The sequence below is a fragment of the Melanotaenia boesemani genome, chromosome 6 (assembly GCF_017639745.1).
Source record: "Melanotaenia boesemani isolate fMelBoe1 chromosome 6, fMelBoe1.pri, whole genome shotgun sequence".
In the NCBI taxonomy this organism is placed as follows: Eukaryota; Metazoa; Chordata; class Actinopteri; order Atheriniformes; family Melanotaeniidae; genus Melanotaenia; species Melanotaenia boesemani.
Window position 1 is genome coordinate 1,790,001 of NC_055687.1, and position 23,181 is coordinate 1,813,181.

The following is a 23,181-nucleotide window of genomic DNA, read 5'->3' on the forward strand; positions in this document are numbered from 1 at the left end:
CGAACAACTGTCCCAAAACAACAAACCGAGCCAAACACACGGGTTAAATATGTCATATTTAGTTTAGGGTGTTAATTCTGCAACTACTAGATCATTTTACAATAAATAGTTAGTGATCTTTTTCTCAAAATCTGCAAGTTGCTAAAAGACACTGAAGATGAGCTCTGTGTTCCTGCAGCTGTTAGACTCAGGAATGGACAGGAGACGATCCAAGAAGGTTTCCTCCCGTCAGAGTAAGTTCTAACTTAGCCTCGAGCCAAGGAGCGCTGTACAAGGAGCGCTGTTAAATGGCTGCTCCGACGGGCTGCCTGTTCCTGTTTGTGTTATATGTTGTTTTGTCTAGTCTTGGATGGGTTGTACTGGAAAACACATTTCACTGTACAATTGTACTTGTATAACTGTGCATGTGACAAATAAAACCTCTTTGAACCTTTGAGCCCGTCTGCACGACTTCACACCAAACCGCTGACGGAGAAGATGGCTAGTTGGAGATCAGCTCGGAGGCCTACACCAACCTACTGACTCAGAGAATAGATTAACACAATGCTGGTTAGTGGAGTAACACCAGAACACACCAGGACCAAAGCAGAACAGGAAACCCACCAAACTCAGACTCAGACGTAGATCTGGTGGAGGTGGCAGCAGATACGTTCCCATCTTCCAGCTCAGACCATGGCCAACGCTGAATTCATACTGGTTCACATCGGTTCATACCAATTCATGATGGTTCACACCAATTCATGATGGTTCACACCAATTCATGGTGGCTCATACTGGTTCATGTCAGTTCATATGGTTCAAACTGGTTCATGCCCGTTCACACCGGTTCATATTGGTTCATGTCCATTCACACCGGTTCATACTGGTCCATGTCAGTTCATACCGGTTCATACTGGTCCATGTCAGTTCATACCGGTTCATACTGGTCCATGTCAGTTCATACCGGTTCATAGTGGTTCATGTCAATTCACACCAATTCATGCTGGTTCATACTGGTTCATGTCAGTTCATACGGTTCATACTGGTTCATGTCGGTTCACACCGGTTCATGTCAGTTCATACTGGTTCATGTCGGTTCACACCGGTTCATACTGGTTCATGTCAGTTCATACGGTTCAAACTGGTTCATCCTGGTTCACACCGGTTCATACTGGTTCATGCTGGTTCACACCGGTTCATAGTGGTTCATGTCAGTTCACATCGGTCCATGTCAGTTCATACGGTTCATACCGGTTCATGCTGGTTAATACTGGTTCATGCTGGTTCACACCGGTTCATGTCAGTTCATATGGTTCATATTGGTTCATGTCCGTTCACACCGGTTCATACTGGTTCATGTCAGTTCACATCGGTTCATACTGGTCCATTTCAGTTCATACCGGTTCATACTGGTCCATGTCAGTTCATACCGGTTCATAGTGGTTCATGTCAATTCACACCAATTCATGCTGGTTCATACTGGTTCATGTCAGTTCATACGGTTCATACTGGTTCATGTCGGTTCACACCGGTTCATACTGGTTCATGTCAGTTCATACTGGTTCATGTCGGTTCACACCGGTTCATACTGGTTCATGTCAGTTCATACGGTTCAAACTGGTTCATCCTGGTTCACACCGGTTCATACTGGTTCATGCTGGTTCACACCGGTTCATAGTGGTTCATGTCAGTTCACATCGGTCCATGTCAGTTCATACGGTTCATACCGGTTCATGCTGGTTAATACTGGTTCATGCTGGTTCACACCGGTTCATGTCAGTTCATATGGTTCATATTGGTTCATGTCCGTTCACACCGGTTCATACTGGTTCATGTCAGTTCACATCGGTTCATACTGGTCCATTTCAGTTCATACCGGTTCATACTGGTCCATGTCAGTTCATACCGGTTCATACTGGTACATTTCAGTTCATGTCAGTTCACAGGGGTTCATGTCAGTTCACACCGGTTCATGTCAGTTCATACCGGTTCACACTGGTTCATGTCAGTTCATACCGGTTCATAGTGGTTCATGTCAATTCATACCAATTCATGTCAGTTCATACCGGTTCAAACTGGTTCATGTCAGTTCATACCGGTTCATGTCCGTTCATACCGGTTCAGTTCAGTTCATACTGGTCCATACCAGATCATACTAACTCATACTGTTTCCTTCCAGTCCATGTCAGTTCATACCGGTTCATACTGGTTTATGTCAGTTCACACCAGTTCATGCTGGTTCATGACAGTTTATAATGGTTCATACCGGTTTATGCCAGTTTACACCGGTTCATTCAAAAATGAATTTTCTGTTCTGACCTGAATGTGTCAGTTAAAACGTCCTAAACCTTGTTGTGAACTATGAGAACTGAAGCTGCCAAAATGAAGAATGAATACTACGGATAAAAGAACGGATTCATGTGCAACTATATTTCATATTTTTTAATCTTGTATTTTGATATTTCTTTTATTTGCAGCTGTTTTAATTTAACTTTGTTTTAATACTTCTTATACTTCCATTTATGTATTTAATTGTGTTTTTTATTTTCTCTGTTTTATTCCAGTGTTTATGTAACTGGATGAAAACTGGGCAGGAAGAGTCGTCCCAGTTAGGACCTGCTCAACATTAATGTTATAATGTTTGCCAACAGAGATAGTACCACTTTCTGTCTCTGTATAAAACATTATGAAGACAGAGTGAAATTATTTTAATTCTTAAACTATTTTTATTCCCAGTAGAAGAACAACAACACATCAGATGATGAAACAGACGTTTCACCATGTGACGAAAATATGAGCTGATAGTGAATCTGATGCAGCAACACGTCTGGAAAACGTTGGAACAGGAGCAACAAAAGGCTGGAAAAGTACCTGGTTAGAATCAGAAACGCTACCTGGTGTCTCTCAGTGTGGAACAGACTGGAATAAAATATAACTCATGATCATCCGGAGCAGAGAGGATTCAAAGCAGATGTTTGCCGACTTTGTTTTGTCTGGTAAGAGACTGAATGTCAGTGATGAGTAAATATTTGGGGCTTTGACTGCAGACCTGGCTGATGGTAGGGACATTTAGACAACGTCCAATGCTTTATGGACAGGCCAACATGCTAATCAGAAGGTTTGGAACGTGCTAACCAACGGTAAAGATTAGACTCTAAGGTGTACTGCTGTCCCATATATACGGAAAAACAGCAGCATGCAAAGACTCGTGGGGGCGATGATGATGATGGTGTGCAGGGTCCCACGATGGAGCGGTGCACGCCTAATGAAAATGCAGGTGTGTCCACCGTGGTTCTGCGCAACCTCATGTACAGGTGTATGTGCAGGCTCTCAGACTGCAACAGCATCATCGCTACGTTGATGAAACCTGGACTGAGCTCAGTGCGGCACTTTTCTCTTCTATGGACTACCTGCAGTTTCAGCCCATATAGAAAAGCATTTCATCGTTTCCTGTTGTAAATATGGACCTAAAATAAATGTGTCTAAAATAAAGAACTCAATTGAATTGAAACAAACCACAATCACAGAATCAGGTTACCTGGCAACAGGTCAGTAACATGACTGGTATAAAAGGAGCATTTCAGAGAGGCAGAGTCTCTCAGATAGAAAGATGGACAGAGCTTCACCAATCTGAGACAAACTGTATCTAAAACTATGAAGATCCTCCATCTACAGTGTATAATATCATCAGAAGATTCAGAGAATCAGGAGGAATCTCTGTGTGCATGGGACAAGGCTGCATGCTGGTGATCTTCTGCATTAAAAGCAGACATGATTCTCTACTGGAAACCACTGCATGGACTCAGGAAGACTTCCAGAAACCACTGTCTGTGAACACAGTTCACCCTGAAACCCACAAATGCAGGTTAAAGCTCCATCATGCAGAGAAGAAGCCAGATGTGAACAGGATCCAGAACCAGCTTCTTCCATCTTCTCTGGACCAAAGCTCATTTAAAATGGTCTGAGGCAAAGTGGAAACCTGGATGAAGATAGGGCTGGGCACCGAATGTCGGTTCTTTCTTGACACCGACCGAAATGTGACGGTTCTACTTGGTATTGAAACATGCCTCGTCTGTTGGTTCCAAGTTTCGGTGCCCAGAGGTTTATCATGTGTAAGTAGCTGTCATCTGATTGGCTGAAACGTCTGCGTGCATGAAGTACACAAACTAATCACGCCCCTCTCGTTCTCAAGCGTCTTTCCATGTTTGATGCATCGACGAAGTCTACAAAAATGCCGAACTCGAAAGCCTGGTTATATTTTCGCAAGAATGATAAATCTACTGCGCGTTGCAATATATGCAACAAGAACATCGTCTGCAAGAACAGCAACACATCTAATTTATTGAAACATTTGACGGTCCATGGAATAAATTTGAGAGCGGAGAGTTGCACACTTTTCTTTCCCACAGGTTCTGCCTCGGAGTCGACTTCAAGTGCACCCTCGACTTCGACTTTGCCACTCCCGACTTCTCTGCAGGAGGGCTCGGATTCACCTGACACCGAGCAAAGCACCGTCAGAAGGCTGACATGTTCATTTTCTTGAAGAAAAATTGCTAATTACATTGGCACGTGTGTGTTTATAGTGTGAAGATGTTTGAGTTCTTACCTCTTGAGTTCTTATTTTTGCACTGGAAATAGCGCGAATAAACCAATATGTACAATAAAATTTGATGAAATTTTCTTTAAGGGGTAATATTATAAAATAGGAACCGAAATAGGTACCCGTCAGGAACCGGCACCGAAATGAAGGTATCGGAACCGGAACCGGAAAATTTTGATCAATACCCAGCCCTGGATGAAGATGTGAACTAGTTTGTGGAAAGCATGGAGGGCGTGTCCTGCAGACTAAAGAGGAGAGGGAGCATCCAGCTTGTTATCAGTGGACAGGTGAAAAGCTGCATCTCTGATGGGATGGGGCTGCATTAGTGCCTATGGCGTGGGCAGCTTCCACATCTGTGAAGCTCCATCAATGCTGAAAAGTACATGGAGGTTTTAGAGCAACATCTGCTCCCATCCAGACAACGTCTCTTTCAGGGAAGGCCTTGCAGATTTCAGCAAGACGATGCTGAACCACACTAAATTAAAAAAAATCCTGAGAATCTACTAAAACAGGAGCAGTTCTGTCAGGAATAAGGATCCAAAATCTGGATCAAACCAGGGACTTCTTTAACAGATCACAGACGAACTGACGAAGAGCAGGAAAGACTCCTCTCTGTCACATGACCCTGACAGGAGGCAGCTAGCAACACATTCTGATGATGCCGTCAAAATGTAGAAGTCCAACGGTCCAAAAAAGCTGCTGGAGGCTCAGAGCGGCGTGACGGATTCATCTGGATCACGAGGTTAAATATAGATTTCACACACAGCTCGGAGCGTTCCTCTCGTCCTGTCAACACAGCGGCTGTCCTCTGAAGTGAAACTAAACTGACCCACAGGAAGCGAAGACATGACTGCTGCTGCGTCTGCTGTGCTGTTCTACCTTTCTGCTAACCGGGTGTGATGTTCAGACGTCCAGCAGCTGAGGTGTTACTCCGTTATGGTGTCAGATTTAAGCCATAAGTCTAGGGGGCGCAGTAACACACCCACGATAAAATGACACTCTCTCACACGCGTAGATATTAACTTTGCGCGCACAATCTAACTGTCTCACACACGTAGATATGAAGTCTGCGCACAATCTAACTCTTCAGATGTTACACTACAGGCTGCGAGCGAGGGTGTCAGCTCTGCGCAAGCAGGACTCCACCTGCGCGCGCTCTCTCTCTCGCCATTTATGCTCGCGAGGTGAAGCTCTGCTCGCGCGGAGAAAACACTTTTGACACTTGGGGGCGGATCAGGAGACGTGGGGGGGGTTGAGCCTTGTCCTTCTTATGATTGGTCACTTTCAGCCCCGATCCCGCCCTCACGGACATCATTTTTTTTCCTGCAAGACAATTTCCGATCATAGACAAGAAGAAGATGTCACCAACCCTAATATTGTTACGTACTGGAATAGTGTTACCAAAGATATTCCGTGGGCCCAAGTTTGGTTATTGACTAACAATTATATTCTAAATAATAAGATCAAGGAGGTCTCGTTTAAAATTCTACACAAAGTTAATCCTGTTAAACACTTCCTCAAGAAATTCATTAACAATGCTGATATCAACTGCTCCTTTTGTCATACTCACCCTGAATCTGTTCCCCATTTATTTTGGTATTGTGAATACAGTAAAAAATTTGGTTTGATGTTTCCAGGTTTATTAATGATAACTTGCTTATTGACTTTTCTGTGTCCTTTGAACACGTGATTTTTGGTTTCTTTAAGCATGATAGAAATTTTATTAAAAAAGCCTATGTGATTAATCTACTGATTATTATGGCCAAATTCTTTCTACATAAGTGTAAGTTCTCACAGCATAAACCTCTTTTCTTATTGTTTCACAGAATGTTCATGTCTTATGTTAAATCTTTGAAAGCAATTAACAACAGTAAGGCAAGAAAGACAATTGCTACTTGTACTGCATTTAACTTATGTACGCCCTGAGCTGTGATTTGTAATTTGTAGTCTTTTCTGTATCTTTGTTTTTGGTACTGGTTACCCCTGTTTATGTTCTTCTCCCTTTTTTTTTTTTTTTTTTTTTTTTTTCTTCTTCTTCTTTTCTCTCCTCTCTTTATTTTATTTTTATCCTTTTAGCTCTCGTTGTATACTGTCTTATCTTTCCACACCATTACGCCTTTGTAATCCTCGTCCTTGCTGTTCAATTCTTGTATTGTACAAGATCTGTATTTTTTCTTGGATCCAATAAATGGAGGAAACAAAAAAAAAGGGGGATCGGGCGGGATCGGGGCTGAAAGTGACCAATCATAAGAAGGACAAGGCTCCTGATCCGCCCCCAAGTGTCAAAAGTGTTTTCTCCGCGCGAGCAGAGCTTCACCTTGCGAGCATAAACGGCGAGACAGAGAGCGCGCGCAGGTGGAGTCCTGCTTGTGCAGAGCTGACACCCTCGCTCGCAGCCTGTAGTGTAACGTCTGAAGAGTTAGATTGTGCGCAGACTTCATATCTACGTGTGTGAGACAGTTAGATTGTGCGCGCAAAGTTAATATCTACGCGTGTGAGAGAGTGTCATTTTATCGTGGGTGTGTTACTGCGCCCCCTAGACTTATGGCTTAAATCTGACACCATACTCCGTGTTCTGCTGTCATACATGAGACTGTATGGAGCTAGCATAGATCTGCACCTTCTGGCTCCATAAATACAAACACAAATCTGCAAGTACAGATCAATTCTGCTAGTCAGAAAACTTTTTTTTTATTTTTTATTTTCAACCTTTAACCAGGATAAAAGTCTCTTTCACAAGGAGTCCTGGTCCAAGACGGCAGCAGCAAATACAGAAACAGTTCCAGAGGTTACCCAGCTACGCACAGTAGAAACAGAAAACTTACATTTACAAGCAGATGATGAAAAACAAGCGCACGTTGTGGAGTCGGTTGATGCAGTGAACTCTGTTAGCTTCCAGTCTTTCTGCAACTTGTTCCAAGCAGAAGGTGCAGAGCCAGTAAAACCCTTTTCACCCGGTTCAGACCGAGGACCTGAAGCAGAACTCAACAACTGATCAGAGACCAGAGAGAGTAAGAATCACCTCTTCAGAGTAAAAAATGACGTACAACCCAGAGCTGTGTGGACATGTTCCAGTCTGTAGTAAACCAGCGAGGCAGGATAAACGCTGCCAGCCGCTCCAAGACGCTGAGCAGATGCCGACATGTGCAGCACATCTCCATCATCCAGCACACACAAGCTGCTTCTCCACATTAAAACAACTTATTCCTAAAGTTAAAAGCCAGTTTTAGCCGCAGCTTCTTCACTAGATTTTCCACACGCAGCTTGAACATAAGGCAGTCCAAACGCCCAGGAACCGCGTCCCCTCATGTCCCCCCGGGTGGACACTGGACTGTTTGTGTCCTTGCAATGCAGAACAACATTAACACGTCACAAGTCAGCAAATACATGCCTTTCTTTCTTTTACATGTACAAAACATCTGACCCGTGTCACACACCTACTCAAGAACCAACCAATCAGATTTCTCTAAACAAACCAATCACAGGCAGAGCTGTCCAAGGCCAGAACAACCGTCATAACTCTAAACTAAATCAGCTTATTTAAGAGAACTTAGCTGATAGCAGATGGTTTAGTACGTACTTGGAACCCACATTATCAACTTCACTTTAAATAAACTATTTTCTTCTTTTTTTTCCTGCAGCAAAAATCCAAAGAAGAGCTTTGGAAGGTCCTTCAAGGATCCTGGAGAAATCCTTTTTTTATTTTAATAAATTCTTTATTGAAAGTTTGTAAATGTGTACACATCATATGCATAGTTTTCCCCCTGCCAAGATAGTTAAAACAGACATAAATTAATGGGGGGAAGCAATAACAAACCCCCTGCATCCCTCCCACTCCCACGGATGGGGAGCTTCCCGAGGAATGAACGTAGCGAACTCTGGATACCGTCCGGCCGAACCCATGAGAGGGTTCATAAAGAAATATTACCTGCTGCAGGTGGAATCTGACAGTGATGGTGTTAGACCGAATTTTTCCTTTCTGAGAAGATCTACTGAGTTTATTTGGATTTTTTGGTTTTGTTTTAATAAGTCTACATGTAACCTGTACAAAACATGTTTGCATGGACCTCCTGTCAGGATTTCTACATATTTCTGTGTGAAGGAAACGGCAGGATGTTAGTATCTGTTGCTCTGCAGCCTTTCAGTTCTGTCAGCATGCAGCTCTGTTCCTGTTAAACGTCTCATTTCCTCTAATGTTGCAAAACCCAGAGTCAGACACGAGAGCCACAAACCAGAGCAGTCAGTGTGAAGTCAAACAGGATGGCCACAAACATGAGACATGAAGCATGCTCCTGAAAACCAAACACAGCTCAAACATACCAGTGACGTTCTGAACATCCTCTGACTGGCTATGTCTCCCCAAAAGTCTCCCATAGCTGAAACCAGAAAAGCTTCCAGAAGCAGAGTAAACTTGTCTACAGCCAGCGGCGTGGAGCAGAGGAACCCGGCTCAGAGAAACGTCAACAAGACTTGGTGGTTCTGAAAGTTGTCCAGGTTCAGTAAGTCAATACAGCTGAGCCTCAAGTATGATTCAAGTATTTATAGCTCAGTGTGTTGCTTCACTGAGCACCAATAAAAGCAAGGCACAGGCGGGGAGTCTGCACTGAGGACCAATCAGAGCAAACGACAGGCTGGGAGTCTGCACTGAGGACCAATCAGAGCAAACGACAGGCTGGGAGTCTGCACTGAGGACCAATCAGAGGAAACGACAGGCTGGGAGTCTGCACTGAGGACCAATCAGAGCAAACGACAGGCTGGGAGTCTGCACTGAGGACCAATCAGAGCAAACGACAGGCTGGGAGTCTGCACTGAGGACCAATCAGAGCAAACGACAGGCTGGGAGTCTGCACTGAGGACCAATCAGAGGAAACGACAGGCTGGGAGTCTGCACTGAGGACCAATCAGAGCAAACGACAGGGTGGTAGTCTGCACTGAGGACCAATCAGAGGAAACGACAGGGTGGTAGTCTGCACTGAGGACCAATCAGAGGAAACGACAGGGTGGTAGTCTGCACTGAGGACCAATCAGAGCAAACGACAGGCTGGGAGTCTGCACTGAGGACCAATCAGAGCGAGGCACAGGTTGGAAGTCTGTACTGAGGACCAAAAAAGAACAGCAGCATCAAGTCTACACAGACAGGTCAAAGGCATTTAGTCATCAGGTCAACAGCAGCAGGACCGTTCTCCAACCCGGACCAACAGAACCAGGTAACACCATCAGAGGTTGGATTATATAAAACTGAATGGGACTCTGATGGACTTTGTGTTCTCCACATGATCTACAGCTTCATTTAAATTAAAACCAGTAAAGTTTATTCTGAATTCCCGGTAAGCTGCACTCATTCCCAAATTTTCCCATTTCTTTGGTCTGAAACTGGGACGGCTGATCCAGCAGTTTAACACCCTGATTTTCTACCTACAGCATCATCGTTCAGGCAACTTAAAGACTTCACCTGAGCATAGAACTCATCTGGGCTGGTGCTCATCTGGTCTCTTTACCATCATTAAGGCCCCGGCAACAATATCATTTCATTATGATGAACGAGTCCCCCCAAAAAAACACATCATGACCGACAGGCTGCAATTCCAGAAAGAAAAACATTCAAGTTTTCCCAATCATGACTGAAAAGTCAAACAAACAAAAGTTTTAATGAAAACAACAACGCTGGAATTTCATGGATTTTAGTGGGGCTTATTATCTTCCTTTGAGCCAGAACCACTCATCTCCTGGAGTAACTGGAGCTTAACTAGACTTTTGTTGTTGACCTCTGACTTCAGTCCATTAAAGGTTTTCATTTAGGAGATGGAGGAATCTGGTTGTCCCGACTCTGTGGGAGAAAATGTTGGAGAAATCAAATTTGTGAATGAAGTGTCAGCTTTCCCTGTGGGCAGTCATTCCCTGAGTATCACACCCATTGTGTGTGCAGCACCTTGGGATTTCTATCTGTGAAAAGCACTTGAAACTTTCCATTTACTACAATGATACTCTGAAAATCCTCCTCCCTCCCCGAAAGTGCCTCACACTTCATACCAGTTTTTTTGTCCCACTAAACTCAGGAATTCTAATAAGAATCAACAACAAGCCGTTTTTAATCACAGAAACACTGCAGCACACTCCTCTGGGGGAAAGAAAGCACAGAAAATGTCATGCCAACTGCTCAGAGAGAAAAGTAGCTACCGGCTAAAAAAGTCGCTAGATGACATCATCATCTAATTTGCATAATCAATCCGGCACATATAGCTGTAATGGAGGCTGCCGTGCAAAAAATAATAAAATAAAATAAATTATTCCATCAATATTTTCTTTGAAAATGTTGTTCACACTCATTAACAGACATGACTATCGGACAGTGAGCCAGGACGGGATCATCCAGCAGCAGCTTCCAGCCGGGTCCTGGAGCAGCGGATGCTGCAGGAGGACCGACCCTCTTCTGAGAGCGTCTGGACGGGGAGGGGTCAGCGCGGCGCCCACTCCTCACTGAAAAGAGTAAACTACGTTCTTTCATGCTAGTCTCCAAAAAGTCTCCAATAACACCAGAAAAAGTGGCCAGATTTGTTGCGTTGCTTTTGTAAAAAACTTCGCTAGAGGGGTCTGAAAACTCGCTAAATATAGCGACAAAGTCACTAAGTTGGCAACAGTCAGGCTGTCTTCGAATCAGCCCCGCTCACAGCTTTATTTACACTCTGCTAAAGACCAAGGCTGAGCACCCTCCCTCCTGCAGCAGCCTATCAGGGGCGGCGGTTTTCAGAGAACAGCTGTGAAGCAGCGTACCTGGAGGAAAGCCCCTGCAGCATCAAAGCATGTAGAACATTTTAACGCGGTCTGATGCAAACAGTCTGCAGGGAAATGATCTAATCTGTGCATGTGGCCAAAACAAGCACAGTTTTGATGCAGGCTGCTGAGAAGACATCCTCTCAGTTCATTACACGATGCCTGGTGGCGACCAGAACAACCATAAAGCCAGGTTTACAACCTCAGGTCTGTTACAACTGGTTTTTATTTCTTATTTCACCCTGCTTCAACATATTCAGCCCCGTCTGACATCAGGGACCAGACCAGAAGAGATTAATCAGCTGATTATTGGTGGAACCAGCATGGAGCCATCCTGGCTTCATGCCTCAGGCTGCTGCTGCTGGGTGATGGTGTTTTGGTGTCAGGACAAGTATTGGATATTTCACACATAGAAGAAATTCAATAGAACAGAGATTAAGACATTAAAAGAATGTCCAAAAATCATAATAGAATTATGTAAAATCACTAAACGATTAAAAGCAGCAACAGATCAGTTAACAGATACGCTGCAGATTTCATGAGAAAAGAAATGTTTTTAACTTGGATTTAAAAGTTTACTGGCAGATAAATCTGCTTCTCCGGGTTTAGTCTGGACTCCCAGCCTGGACTCCGGCTTGGACTCCGGCTTGGACTCCTGGGCTGGACTCCGGCTTGGACTCCTGGGCTGGACTCCGGCTTTGACTCCTGGGCTGGACTCCGGCTTGGACTCCGGCTTGGACTCCTGGGCTGGACTCCGGCTTACTCTCGGCTCGGACTAGCTGACCTGAGTCCTTGGATCTAGGAGCCCTGCTAGGTTTACACTGAACATGGCTTCTGTGGTTTGTAAAATATTCTACATCTAATCTATCTTTTGACTGACTGGAAACCAGTACAAACTGGAAGCTAGGTTAAAGATTTAAAAACTGGTGTGATCTGTTCAGATCTCTTAGTTTTGGTTAAAACTCTAGTACCAGCATCTGGATGAACTGCAGACGTTTAATGGTCTTACTAGGAAGTCCAGTTAAAAGACCAGTACATTAATCCGGTCTACTGGAGATGAATGATGGAGGAGTTTCTACTGGTCTTACGAGGAGACAAAACTTTAATTCTGTTGATGTTCCTGAGTTGATAAAAAGCTGTCTTAGCGACAGCTTTGATGTCAGATCTGAGTCTATCAACACTGGTCGACAGCTTTAGAGACTCGGGCTCTTAAAACTAGAGCCCGAGTCTCCAGGTGTTTACCAGTGCTGACCCTCTTCTCTTTGCTACCAAACAGAAAAATCTCAGTTTTGTCTTCATTTAATTGTAGAAAATTCTCCCTCATCCAGCTGTTTACTTGCTCCAGACACTGACACAATAAGTTTGTCATTTTGTCTAAAGTTGGGTATCGTCTGCATAACTGCGATAATTAATGTTGAAGTTCTATTTATATTTAAACCAAAGGGACCATACATAAGCTAAACACGAGATGGTCCAGACCCCTGGAGAACTCCACAAGTCAAAGCCACTCACTCAGATTCATGGGAGCCAGGCATACCTAAATAACTACTTAACAGAACCTGTACCAGTTATGGACCGCTCCAGAAAACCCAAACCAGTTTTCCAGCCTGTGCAACAGGATCCTAGGATCTATAGCAGTGATTCTTAAACTTTCTGACAACAAGAAAACATGCATTGGTGTTCGCAACCCCTCCCCACCATAAGAATCTGTATAAATAAGGATGATAAGTGGTTTTGGTGGATTCAGTGATTTTTTTATGGTATGAGTAATAATTTAGTGGTTTAAAAAATTAACATGTTAATTTCACAGATTAATCTCTTTGCATTAACATGTTAATTTTGACAGTGATAATAAAAGTCCTAACACAACACACATACATGCACAATGTTTTACTCCCTAACCACACATGTACCTGGTCTTCTGCTGGTATTTGTTGTACCTTCTATCACAAAAAAAGAACCAGGATACAGGGCCAGAAGAAACCAGAGCTGTTTCAGTGCTGTGATGAGGTCGGAGACCTAAGATTCCCACTTTCATTGATCCAGCAGGATAATGGGCCACAAAGCTCAGATTACCTGCTTTCTATCACACCAGCAATCAGCTGCAGGTCATCAGTGCAACTCAAGTATTTAAAGACCTAAAAAAAAAGTTAAACATCACACAAAGACAAAATAAAGTCAGAGGACTCCCCAGAGACCAGAGACGTATCTGCAGCTCGAGTCGCCGCTTCCATATTAGGACACCCAGCTGAAAGGAAGATCCACAAGCAAAAACATCTGGACTGCAGCCGCGTTTACAGAAACATCCTGGGAACTGTGGGACAATCACGCCAGAGACGCAGGAAGCTGCTTTTCATTAGCTCCTAAAGTCTGGCACACAGTGATGGTCAGGCTGGTGGCCTGTGGCGAGTCCAAGAACCACAACATCTCTGAAAGGTGCCAACAAAGTGTTCGAAATGTCTTTAGAAAGGACAAACAAATGATGGGTCCAGCGGAGCAGTCTTCTCCATCGCTGAGTGAACGGATCCAGAACAACCGAGCAGTTGATCCTGCTCTACGCTTTAAAGAACTTTGTTTATCTCCTGCTTTAAAAAACACAGGACCTCCTTTATGAAACAAAGGAGGTCAAGGTGTCGTTTATTTATGTCACATTTACAGCCATCCAGTTGATTAAAGGGCTGCACAGTGGAATAATAAAAAGAAATAAAAGTTCAACTGTGTTTAAAAGGTCTGCAGTCTGTTTACAAAAAGCCAAAACAACAGAAGCAGATTAAACGCAGCGAAGCAGCCAACTGGAAATGAGATTTAAACCTGTGGCTATGTTCACACTGCCGGGAAAAGTCAGGCTTTTTGTCCATGTCCCCCATATCTGATTTTTCAAATCCGACCCACACCACCTTCATTTGTGGCCCTGACTCTGAATTAAGAGTACCAGGCAGCCGGCAGGCATAAAAAATATGGAGGTATTCCCCACCTTTAATAAAGAGATTCATTCTTTGAGATAGCATTGAGATTTGAGATTTCTTGTTTTCTCGCTCAAATGTCATATTGTTCTTTCTCAAAACTCTTCTCTCACACTCAGAAAGTCTTTTCCTGCTCTCAAATTTATCGTTCTTCCTTTCAAAACTCTGCTCCTCTCTCAGGTTTAGTGTTACAACAACTGATTTACCTGATCTAATACCCAGGATGTGTGTTAGCACTGGAAAGGCTAGTGGCTAGCACAGTTACTCCCTCTGATATCCATTAGCAAGAAAATGTTGGTTTTAGCATAAGACAAGCTAATGGCTAGCTTTCCTTCACTAGTGACCGACTGGATCTCTGCTGTCTATTAGCGAGGAAACATTGGTGTCAGCATTGGAGAAGCTAACATCTAGCTTGTCCAAGCTGGCAGTGTACTAGAACAGATCCACGCTCTGCTATCCATTAGCAAGAAAATGTTGGCAATAGCGTTGGAGTCGCTAAAAACTAGCACGCCTAGGCCTTCGGCCAGCTGAATCCTCTACTGCTGTGGATACTAGCATGTCAAAGCTAAGTGAATTAGCTCCCGGGTTAAAACTTCTATTTACTGGCACATTGCTATAGTCTTTATTTTGACCCTTATCGTGCACCATAAGTCTGAAGGGTCACGTCATATTTCAGCAGATGAAGTGAGACAGGCGTCACAACTCGTTTCCGTCCCGTCTTCCTCTGCACATGCAGGTCACTACAGTTCACTCTGGAGCCTGATGGAGGTTTCAGACCTCTTATTGGACACACTCTCAGATGTGACATTGGTTTAACCTCCTTTAAGCAAGGGGTTAAGAGGCAAAAAAGGGAATGAGAATGTTTATTTGAATACTGAGCCTTCAGTCCACTGATCCACAGACACAACATCCCTGCCCAACGTCTCCTAGAGCATTTTTATCTTTGCAGCAGATATGTGGCATCCAATCAACCTCCAGTTTCCTAAAATCCCTCTTCCCTCATAAAGACTGGTCAGCTCCATGCTGGGCTGCGTCTGCATGTTTGAAACTTACAACCTGGTCTCTCTGATGCCTTATCTAGCTGTCCTCACCGACATGCCTGGCTTTCTGTCGTCATGGTGACCATCTGAAGATAAGAGTACACTGGCTGCATGACACAGTGTTGAATCATGGGATGCATCCGATCAGCTGTGGGCAACTAGTCTGCACATGCACACACACACTTTGCAGACTGAATTGGCACTGACACCTCTGAGTGTGTCGGTAATCAGGAACTCAAAGGACCGCTGTTCTGAGCAACGTTTCCCTAGTGGAGGACACAAAAAGGAGCCAATCAGAGTGGGAGAGGGTGTGGCCAAAGGTGGTGATGTCACTGTAATTGGCAAGAGGGAGCAAATAAGTTCAGTTCAGACTTTGTTCTGATAGTTCAGAGAAAGACAAGTCAGACGAAAACTGTTTGGAAAGTCATTGATTTAGTTTGTGTCCCCTTACATATTCACACTGAATCATGAAAAGCTTTATCAGAGAATATTTCACATCGTTTCTCATTTTCTAAGCTTGATTTGGATCCTTAATATCACAAACTAGATTGTGAGATTTGATTTTAGTCCTTGAAAAAATTCCAGACTTTTCCAGAATTAAGTATTTCTATCTAAACACCACTGGTTACCATGGAAACGAAATCATAATTCTTTGTTTTCTGCCCAACACGAACACACACAGAAAGGAAGTTACGCAGCCTTGCGTGATCTTTGCTTTAAGTTGGAAGCAGCTGCACGCAAGTTACTGTTGTGCTAACATTTAGCGTTAGCGGTATGTTAGTAATCTGGCGTCATTACTCATTAGAAAATCCCGCCAGCTGAACAGCAACATGACTCATATGCAGCGCTGAAGTTTCCACAGGCGACATGAACGCTGGCAGATTTACCAGCAGAGACTTGATAAAGCATTTTGGTTGGAATCATGTGAAAGAGCAGGAGTTTGTTGCCTGAAAGGAAACGAACCACAGCAATAACAAACGTTGGCAAATGCTCTTAAAAACATGAGGAATCTGCAGAGAAAGTTAGAAAACCACCGAAATAACAGACGTCTGAGATTTTATTATCCTGGATTAACAGCCCCTGTTCTTGGTGAAAAACGTTCCCGTACGTCCAGTTTCAGGACAGTTTATTTAGCCAATAATTAAAACAGTTCTGTGGCCGTCATGGATTCCATGTGTTAATAAAACATTAATGGTAAATTTTACCCAAAGCGCCTTACATGTACGTCACACTCACCCATTCACACACACATTCACACACACATTCACCCATTCACACACACATTCACCCATTCACACACACATTCACACACACATTCACCCATTCACACACACATTCACACACACATTCACCCATTCACACACACATTCACACACACATTCACCCATTCACACACACATTCACCCATTTACACACACATTCACCCATTTACACACACATTCACACACACATTCACCCATTCACACACACATTCACACACACATTCACCCATTCACACACACATTCACCCATTCACACACACATTCACCCATTCACACACACATTCACACACACATTCACCCATTCACACACACATTCACACACACATTCACCCATTCACACACACATTCACACACACATTCACCCATTCACACACACATTCACACACACATTCACCCATTCACACACACATTCACCCATTCACACACCCATTCACACACACATTCACCCATTTACACACACATTCACCCATTCACACACACATTCACACACACATTCACCCATTCACACACACATTCACCCATTCACACACACATTCACACACACATTCACCCATTCACACACACATTCACCCATTCACACACACATTCACACACACATTCACCCATTCACACACACATTCACACACACATTCACCCATTCACACACACATTCACACACACATTCACCCATTCACACACACATTCACCCATTTACACACACATTCACACACACATTCACCCATTCACACACACATTCACACACACATTCACCCATTCACACACACATTCACCCATTCACACACACATTCACCCATTCACACACACATTCACACATTCACACACACATTCACCCATTCACACACACATTCACACACACATTCACACACACATTCACCCATTCACACACACATTCACACACACATTCACCCATTCACACACACATTCACCCATTCACACACACATTCACCCATTCACACACACATTCACACACACATTCACCCATTCACACACACATTCACACACACATTCACCCATTCACACACACATTCACCCATTCACACACACATTCACACACACATTCACCCATTCACACACACATTCACACACACATTCACCCATTCACACACACATTCACCCATTCACACACACATTCACACACACATTCACCCATTCACACACACATTCACACACACATTCACCCATTCACACACACATTCACACACACATTCACCCATTCACACACACATTCACCCATTTACACACACATTCACACACACATTCACCCATTCACACACACATTCACACACACATTCACCCATTCACACACACATTCACCCATTCACACACACACACATTCACACCCTGATGGCGGAAGCCCCCATGCAAGGCTTTAACCACGACCCATCAGGAGTAATTAGGGGTTCGGTGTCTTGCTCAGGGACGCCTCGACATGAACTCTCCGGCTGGGGATCGAACCGGCAACCTTTGGGCTGCAGGACGACCGCTCTACCCAGGCTTCAGGCTCAGCTCCCTTCACTTTACCAGCAGTGGTGAAGCAGACACGGGACAACATGTCTCTGCACAATGACACATAACTCCTCCAAAAAAAACGTTGACTGAGCCGTTTCGACTAATCGATTAGTCAACTAGTCATGAACATCCCTACCTACTAACTACTACTAGGGCTGCAACTAATGACCATTCTGATGGTCGATTAGTCACCGACTACTCGACCAGTCGTATCTCATGATTATTATAAATGGATCTTATTTTACTTCCAGCATTTAAATCTTGCATGAGGTTGTTCTGTACGTCCGACGTTCCTCCTCTTTACGTGTTCGAGCGTTGCAGACGTACTTCGTGGTCCACAAGGTCCGCTTTACAAACCTCACATGTATTTCATTTATTTTAACGTGAAGTTATTTCAGACTTCTGACGTCCTCTGCCGCCATTTTGCTCCCTGGTTGGCCGCCATATTTTTCCTCTGGTGCATGTGCAACTCCCAGCAGAGATAAGAAAAGAAGACGATGTCTCACTCTGTAGGTTTTTGTTTTTTTTGCCGACAATAGTCAACGGGTAAATTCGCTGTCGACTACGTTTATTGTCGACTACTGTCGCCTGACTGTTACAGGCCTACCCAACGCTGCTGATGGACGTGTAGTCCGGAAAATACGGCGTTTGTTTATTGTTGCTGTTTGTAGCCAAGAAGGTCAGAGATTTCTCAGAAAAGAGATGAGCTGCAATGGAAAACAGCAGTTCTGGCTTTTACTTATTTATTTGTTCAGTTAATGATTAATGTACAATAATAATGGATTTGATTAAAATAGCTCTTTTCATGGCACCTAAAGCACTTTACATTGTGTCCATTATTCATTCACTCCTCACTCGTTTTAACTTTCAGGGCTCCAGACTGTGACCAAACGCTCGTATTGTACGACTAAAATGTGAGACGGTGCGAGTGAATGTTTCATCGTCTCTACAACGGCGACGATACATTCGGTCTTTTTCTTGTAGGAGTTATAACTTAATTTAGTCGCTAACAAACTTCTGCTCCCTCTTCAGCCCAGTAGTTCACAGTAAAAACAAATCAGCTGCTGGTTTGACTCAAATTAACTTCAATACGAGAAAAAGAGACGAACACCAACGAAGAAGACGACAGCCAATGTGTGTGAGCGGGGACAAACGAGCTCTGTGATTGGCTTCTGTGTGGAAAGAGGCGGGTCTTGGAGGAATTTATTACCAACCTATCGACTTTATGGTTGTATTTAGCGAGTTTTCAGACCCTCTAGCGGGTTTTTCTGGTTATTGGAGACTTTTGGAGACGGAGGTGGATGAAGGGAGTTTTATCGGGGCTGGTCAGACCCTCTCATACGAGGCTTGGTCTTCTCGCAGCAGCAGCAGCTGCATTCAGACGACATTCACCTGTTTCATGAGCCTAAATCTAAACATTTTTAGGTTGTCTTTATCAATTCTTGCCTTTCTCACTATTCACCGTCCCTCATTATTTATTATTTTAGACTGTCCCTGTGTCTATTTCCTTTTTATAAATTTGTTTTTAATTTTGGTCTAGAGTTTTAATGCTTCCGATGTTCTATTTTATTTTATTTCTCTTTCTTTGTACAGCACTTTGGCCAGCATCGCTGTTCTTAGTGTTTTAAAAAGAAAAATCGTACTTTAAATTCGATTTGAAGAGTTTTAATTCATGCGTTTCATCTTACTGAATCTATTTAATGTGCAGTGCTTTTCATTTTTATTGATTTATTTACATTTACATTTGTTTTTCTTTTCCCAGCAACATTACAGTTTCTTTCATGTTAACTATAAATAAGTTTTTGTATTATTATTTAATGTTTTATTTATTTACTTACTGAATTTCTGTCTTTATTTAAAAGCTGTCTCCGGTATTAATAAAACCTGCTGCAGACCACAGGTGTGTGGAAACAAACTCGAAGCAGACAAACAGAGGTTCTGAACAGGACAGGAAGCCTCTGAAGATTCGTCCTGTTCAGGACGGTTTCTTCTTCTGCTGTTTCCACTCTGGTGGGATTCGGTTTAACAGCCCACCAGGGACAAGCGAGTCGCCCGAGGACGAGTCGGCTGACGTCAACACGAGTCACACGGGTCGCCTCAGCAACACAACCGGCTTGCTGCAGCTTGGACGGGTGGATGCAGGGTGAGCACCGTCTCCCTGAAACAGTTTTCATCCACCCGACCACAGAGCAGCGCCCACGTTGCCTCGGGCCAGTCCCAGCGTGACTTTAACGCTGCTTCCTTATTTGCATTCTTTTCTTGCTTTTACAGCACGTTTGATTTTTCAGATGAGGAAATTATTTTTGGCTCTTCAGTAGAAAATGTTTTTACTTGAATTTACTCTTTAAGATATAAGTTTGAACACTTTTTTAATTTATTTAATGAGTAATGTTGTTTAATAGGCAATAACTAGCAGACTGTTAGTTCCAGGTTCAATATGAGCAATAAGTTCATTTTAATAAGTTTTTAATAAACATTAAACCAGTCCAAGCCTCAGCTTGTTCCAACTTTCTCCATTTTGGCCCGCTGTGTGTTTGAGTTGGTCCCCCCTGAGCTAAAAGGTGACAGTTTACCCCACAGAGCTTCACACTTCGCTGCTGAGACGCTGGAAGAGACCTGCTGGAGGCTGGAGGGTTAAATCAGAGGTCTGACCTCTGCTGCTGCCATCAAGGTAATAAATGTTGTATTATTGTGGAAGTGAAAGCCTTCAGAGAGCTGCCACTTCCTCCTCCATCTGCACCCAACAATAACTGCTCCGTCAGGGCTGCGAGCCGCCGCCTGCTGCACAGCTTCATACAGCTCTCATTGTTCGCGGCCCCGGCTCATTTGAATGGACGGAGTCAAACGCTCCGGCTCGGTTTCCATGGAGCAGATCCAGGCTGGAAGTCAGCGGCAGATCAAACATGGTGACAACACACAGCTGGAGGACGGAGAGGCCTGCAGGGTAACAGTTCTGCCGTTTACACAAGCTGGAGACGAAGCTGCAGCGTTTACAGCTCCTCTATTTAAACACAGCCGGCAGGCTTCAGTACAGGCGCCCCTTCATCCGGGTCACAAGGATCCAGGAACCTCAAACTGTGACACAAAACTTCCTCCACTTAAATAAAAACACGGGGCTGATGAAGGCTGGAAACCCGCACCTTCATCCCAACCTCAGCTCAAACATAGAAATCATCCTGGTTTATCCCAGTGTTCCTGCCCCGTGTGGTTCAGAGGTAGCCTACTTCAACACATCCTTCATCTGGATCTGGTGCTGAGTAGGAACACGTCTAAGACCTGCAGGGCAGCGGGTCCTGAGGACCTGGACTGAGAAACATGGGTTTAACCCGGATAGAAGACGGACTGTGGAGCAACTGTTTTACTGGACTGCGTTTCCTGGACCCTTGTTGATGATGAGCATCATTCCCAGATCAGGAATCTGAGCTTTCCAACGGCGTAAACATGCGGATGTGGCTGGAAGGTCGAATCCGCCCGTGCTACCAGCGGGTTAGATAAGGTCCTCTCAGGACGAAAACCTCCAGAAAGTCCATGTGATCCTCCAGAAAGTCCATGTGATCCGCCCCATAAACAGTGGACTGAATTTCACTCCATGCAGGAGGATTGTTAAACACTTTTGGTCCAATAAAGTTTCTAAATACAAGACTGGAGACATCTGCTTCGAATGTGAAGCTTTGTTTGTCTTAACATGATCGTCGTACAGTAAATAAAGAAAAGAGTGTTTTCATGGAGGAGGATGAAGCAGATTCACCAAAACAGAAGAATTTATTTTCTGTTTATGAACGCAGGAAACAGAGAAAATATACTTTTTGCAAAATTATTTTAATCCAGAAAAACTATTTCAAAATTATCTCGTTCAATTAGGTCCTTTTTGGGGGGGGGGGGGGGGGGGGGGGGGGGGGGCTGGCAGCTTCAGGTGCAGAAACACCTTCAAGTTAAACCTGGTCCAGGTTTCTGACACCTGACAGGTGAGACCAGGACGGGGTCTTGGTCTCCGCTGACTAGAACTGGTTTCACTCCGATTCAGAGATGAACTCCAGTGTGAAGACGTGCAGAAATAAACTGACCTGAGTTTGAGCGGAACGACGACGTGATTGGCTGGCTTCTTCTTCAGGTATCAGACACACTGAAATCTGATCCAGATCCAGTCTGAGTACCGGCCCTGTGAGTCTCAGGGTTTACAGACAGTAAAGGCAGGACCACTTATCTCCACAGCCATCGGATCCTCTTACCAACTCATCTGCCAGGAAGGAGCACCTGCTCTCGCTCCACCGGGACACATTAGGCCCGTTCGGGCTGGATTAGCAGAACCAGGATGAACAGTTTCTCTGGTTTCTGTAACTAAAGTCAGGAAAGTAAACTTTAACAAACTGTGGCACGTTCAGCAGGAGTAAACAACATGTGTCTAGTAATAGCGATTAGGAAAGACGGTGTTATGTTTCTGTCAGAGGGGGCGTGGCTACTTTCAAAGCTCATATCTGGAGCAGGAAGGCCTCCGGGAGATGCAGATTCAGCAGGAATTTAACCGTTTGTGATTGCTGTGCTACAGGTGTGAGTTGTGTGCTTTGCTTCCTGAGTTTTGTTTACATTTAGACGACGTAGGAAAGCTCCGCTCGGCCTGAACCTAAAGCTGGCACCATGTGTGCGAGGGCCAGTACAGGAAGAGAAACCCACCACCACATCCTTCATAGACTGCAGCGGGTGAGGTGCTGACGCTTCCTGACGTCACCCTCTCTGCTCTGGAGTCTGCAGCCAATCTGCTGCAACAACGTGCATCTAGAAATGATTACCAACAACATGGCACACCTTCAACTTAGCGACTTTGTCGCTCTATTAGCGCGTTTTTAATCGCCTCTACCAACTAGAGACAAATCTGGCAACTTTTTCTGGTGATATAGGAGACTTTTGGAGACTGACGTGAAAGAGCGTAGTTTACTCTTCGATGGACCCCTCCCCCGTCCGTAGCGCTCAGAAGAGGCTTGTTCCTCACCCTGCTGGAGAGCAGGAGACGATCTGGTTCATGACCAGGCTGGAAATGAAACGTAAAAGCTGCTGCTGGA

At 44.1% G+C, this 23,181-nt stretch overlaps 1 protein-coding gene across 2 annotated transcripts in view; it reads right to left on the reverse strand.

The window, feature by feature from the left end:
• LOC121641435 (sodium bicarbonate cotransporter 3-like) overlaps window positions 1-23,181 on the reverse strand; it is an 84,404-nt gene that overhangs the window by 59,393 nt on the left and 1,830 nt on the right. The window contains exon 1 of one of the 2 annotated variants that reach the window (XM_041987547.1): window positions 8,900-9,078. The exons of the other annotated variant lie outside the window; for it this stretch is intronic. Within the exon in view, the coding sequence (XP_041843481.1) occupies window positions 8,900-8,953 (54 nt within the window). The 5' untranslated portion in view covers window positions 8,954-9,078. Of the gene's footprint in view, window positions 1-8,899; window positions 9,079-23,181 lie in introns of those variants that run through there. 2 annotated transcript variants of the gene reach the window in all.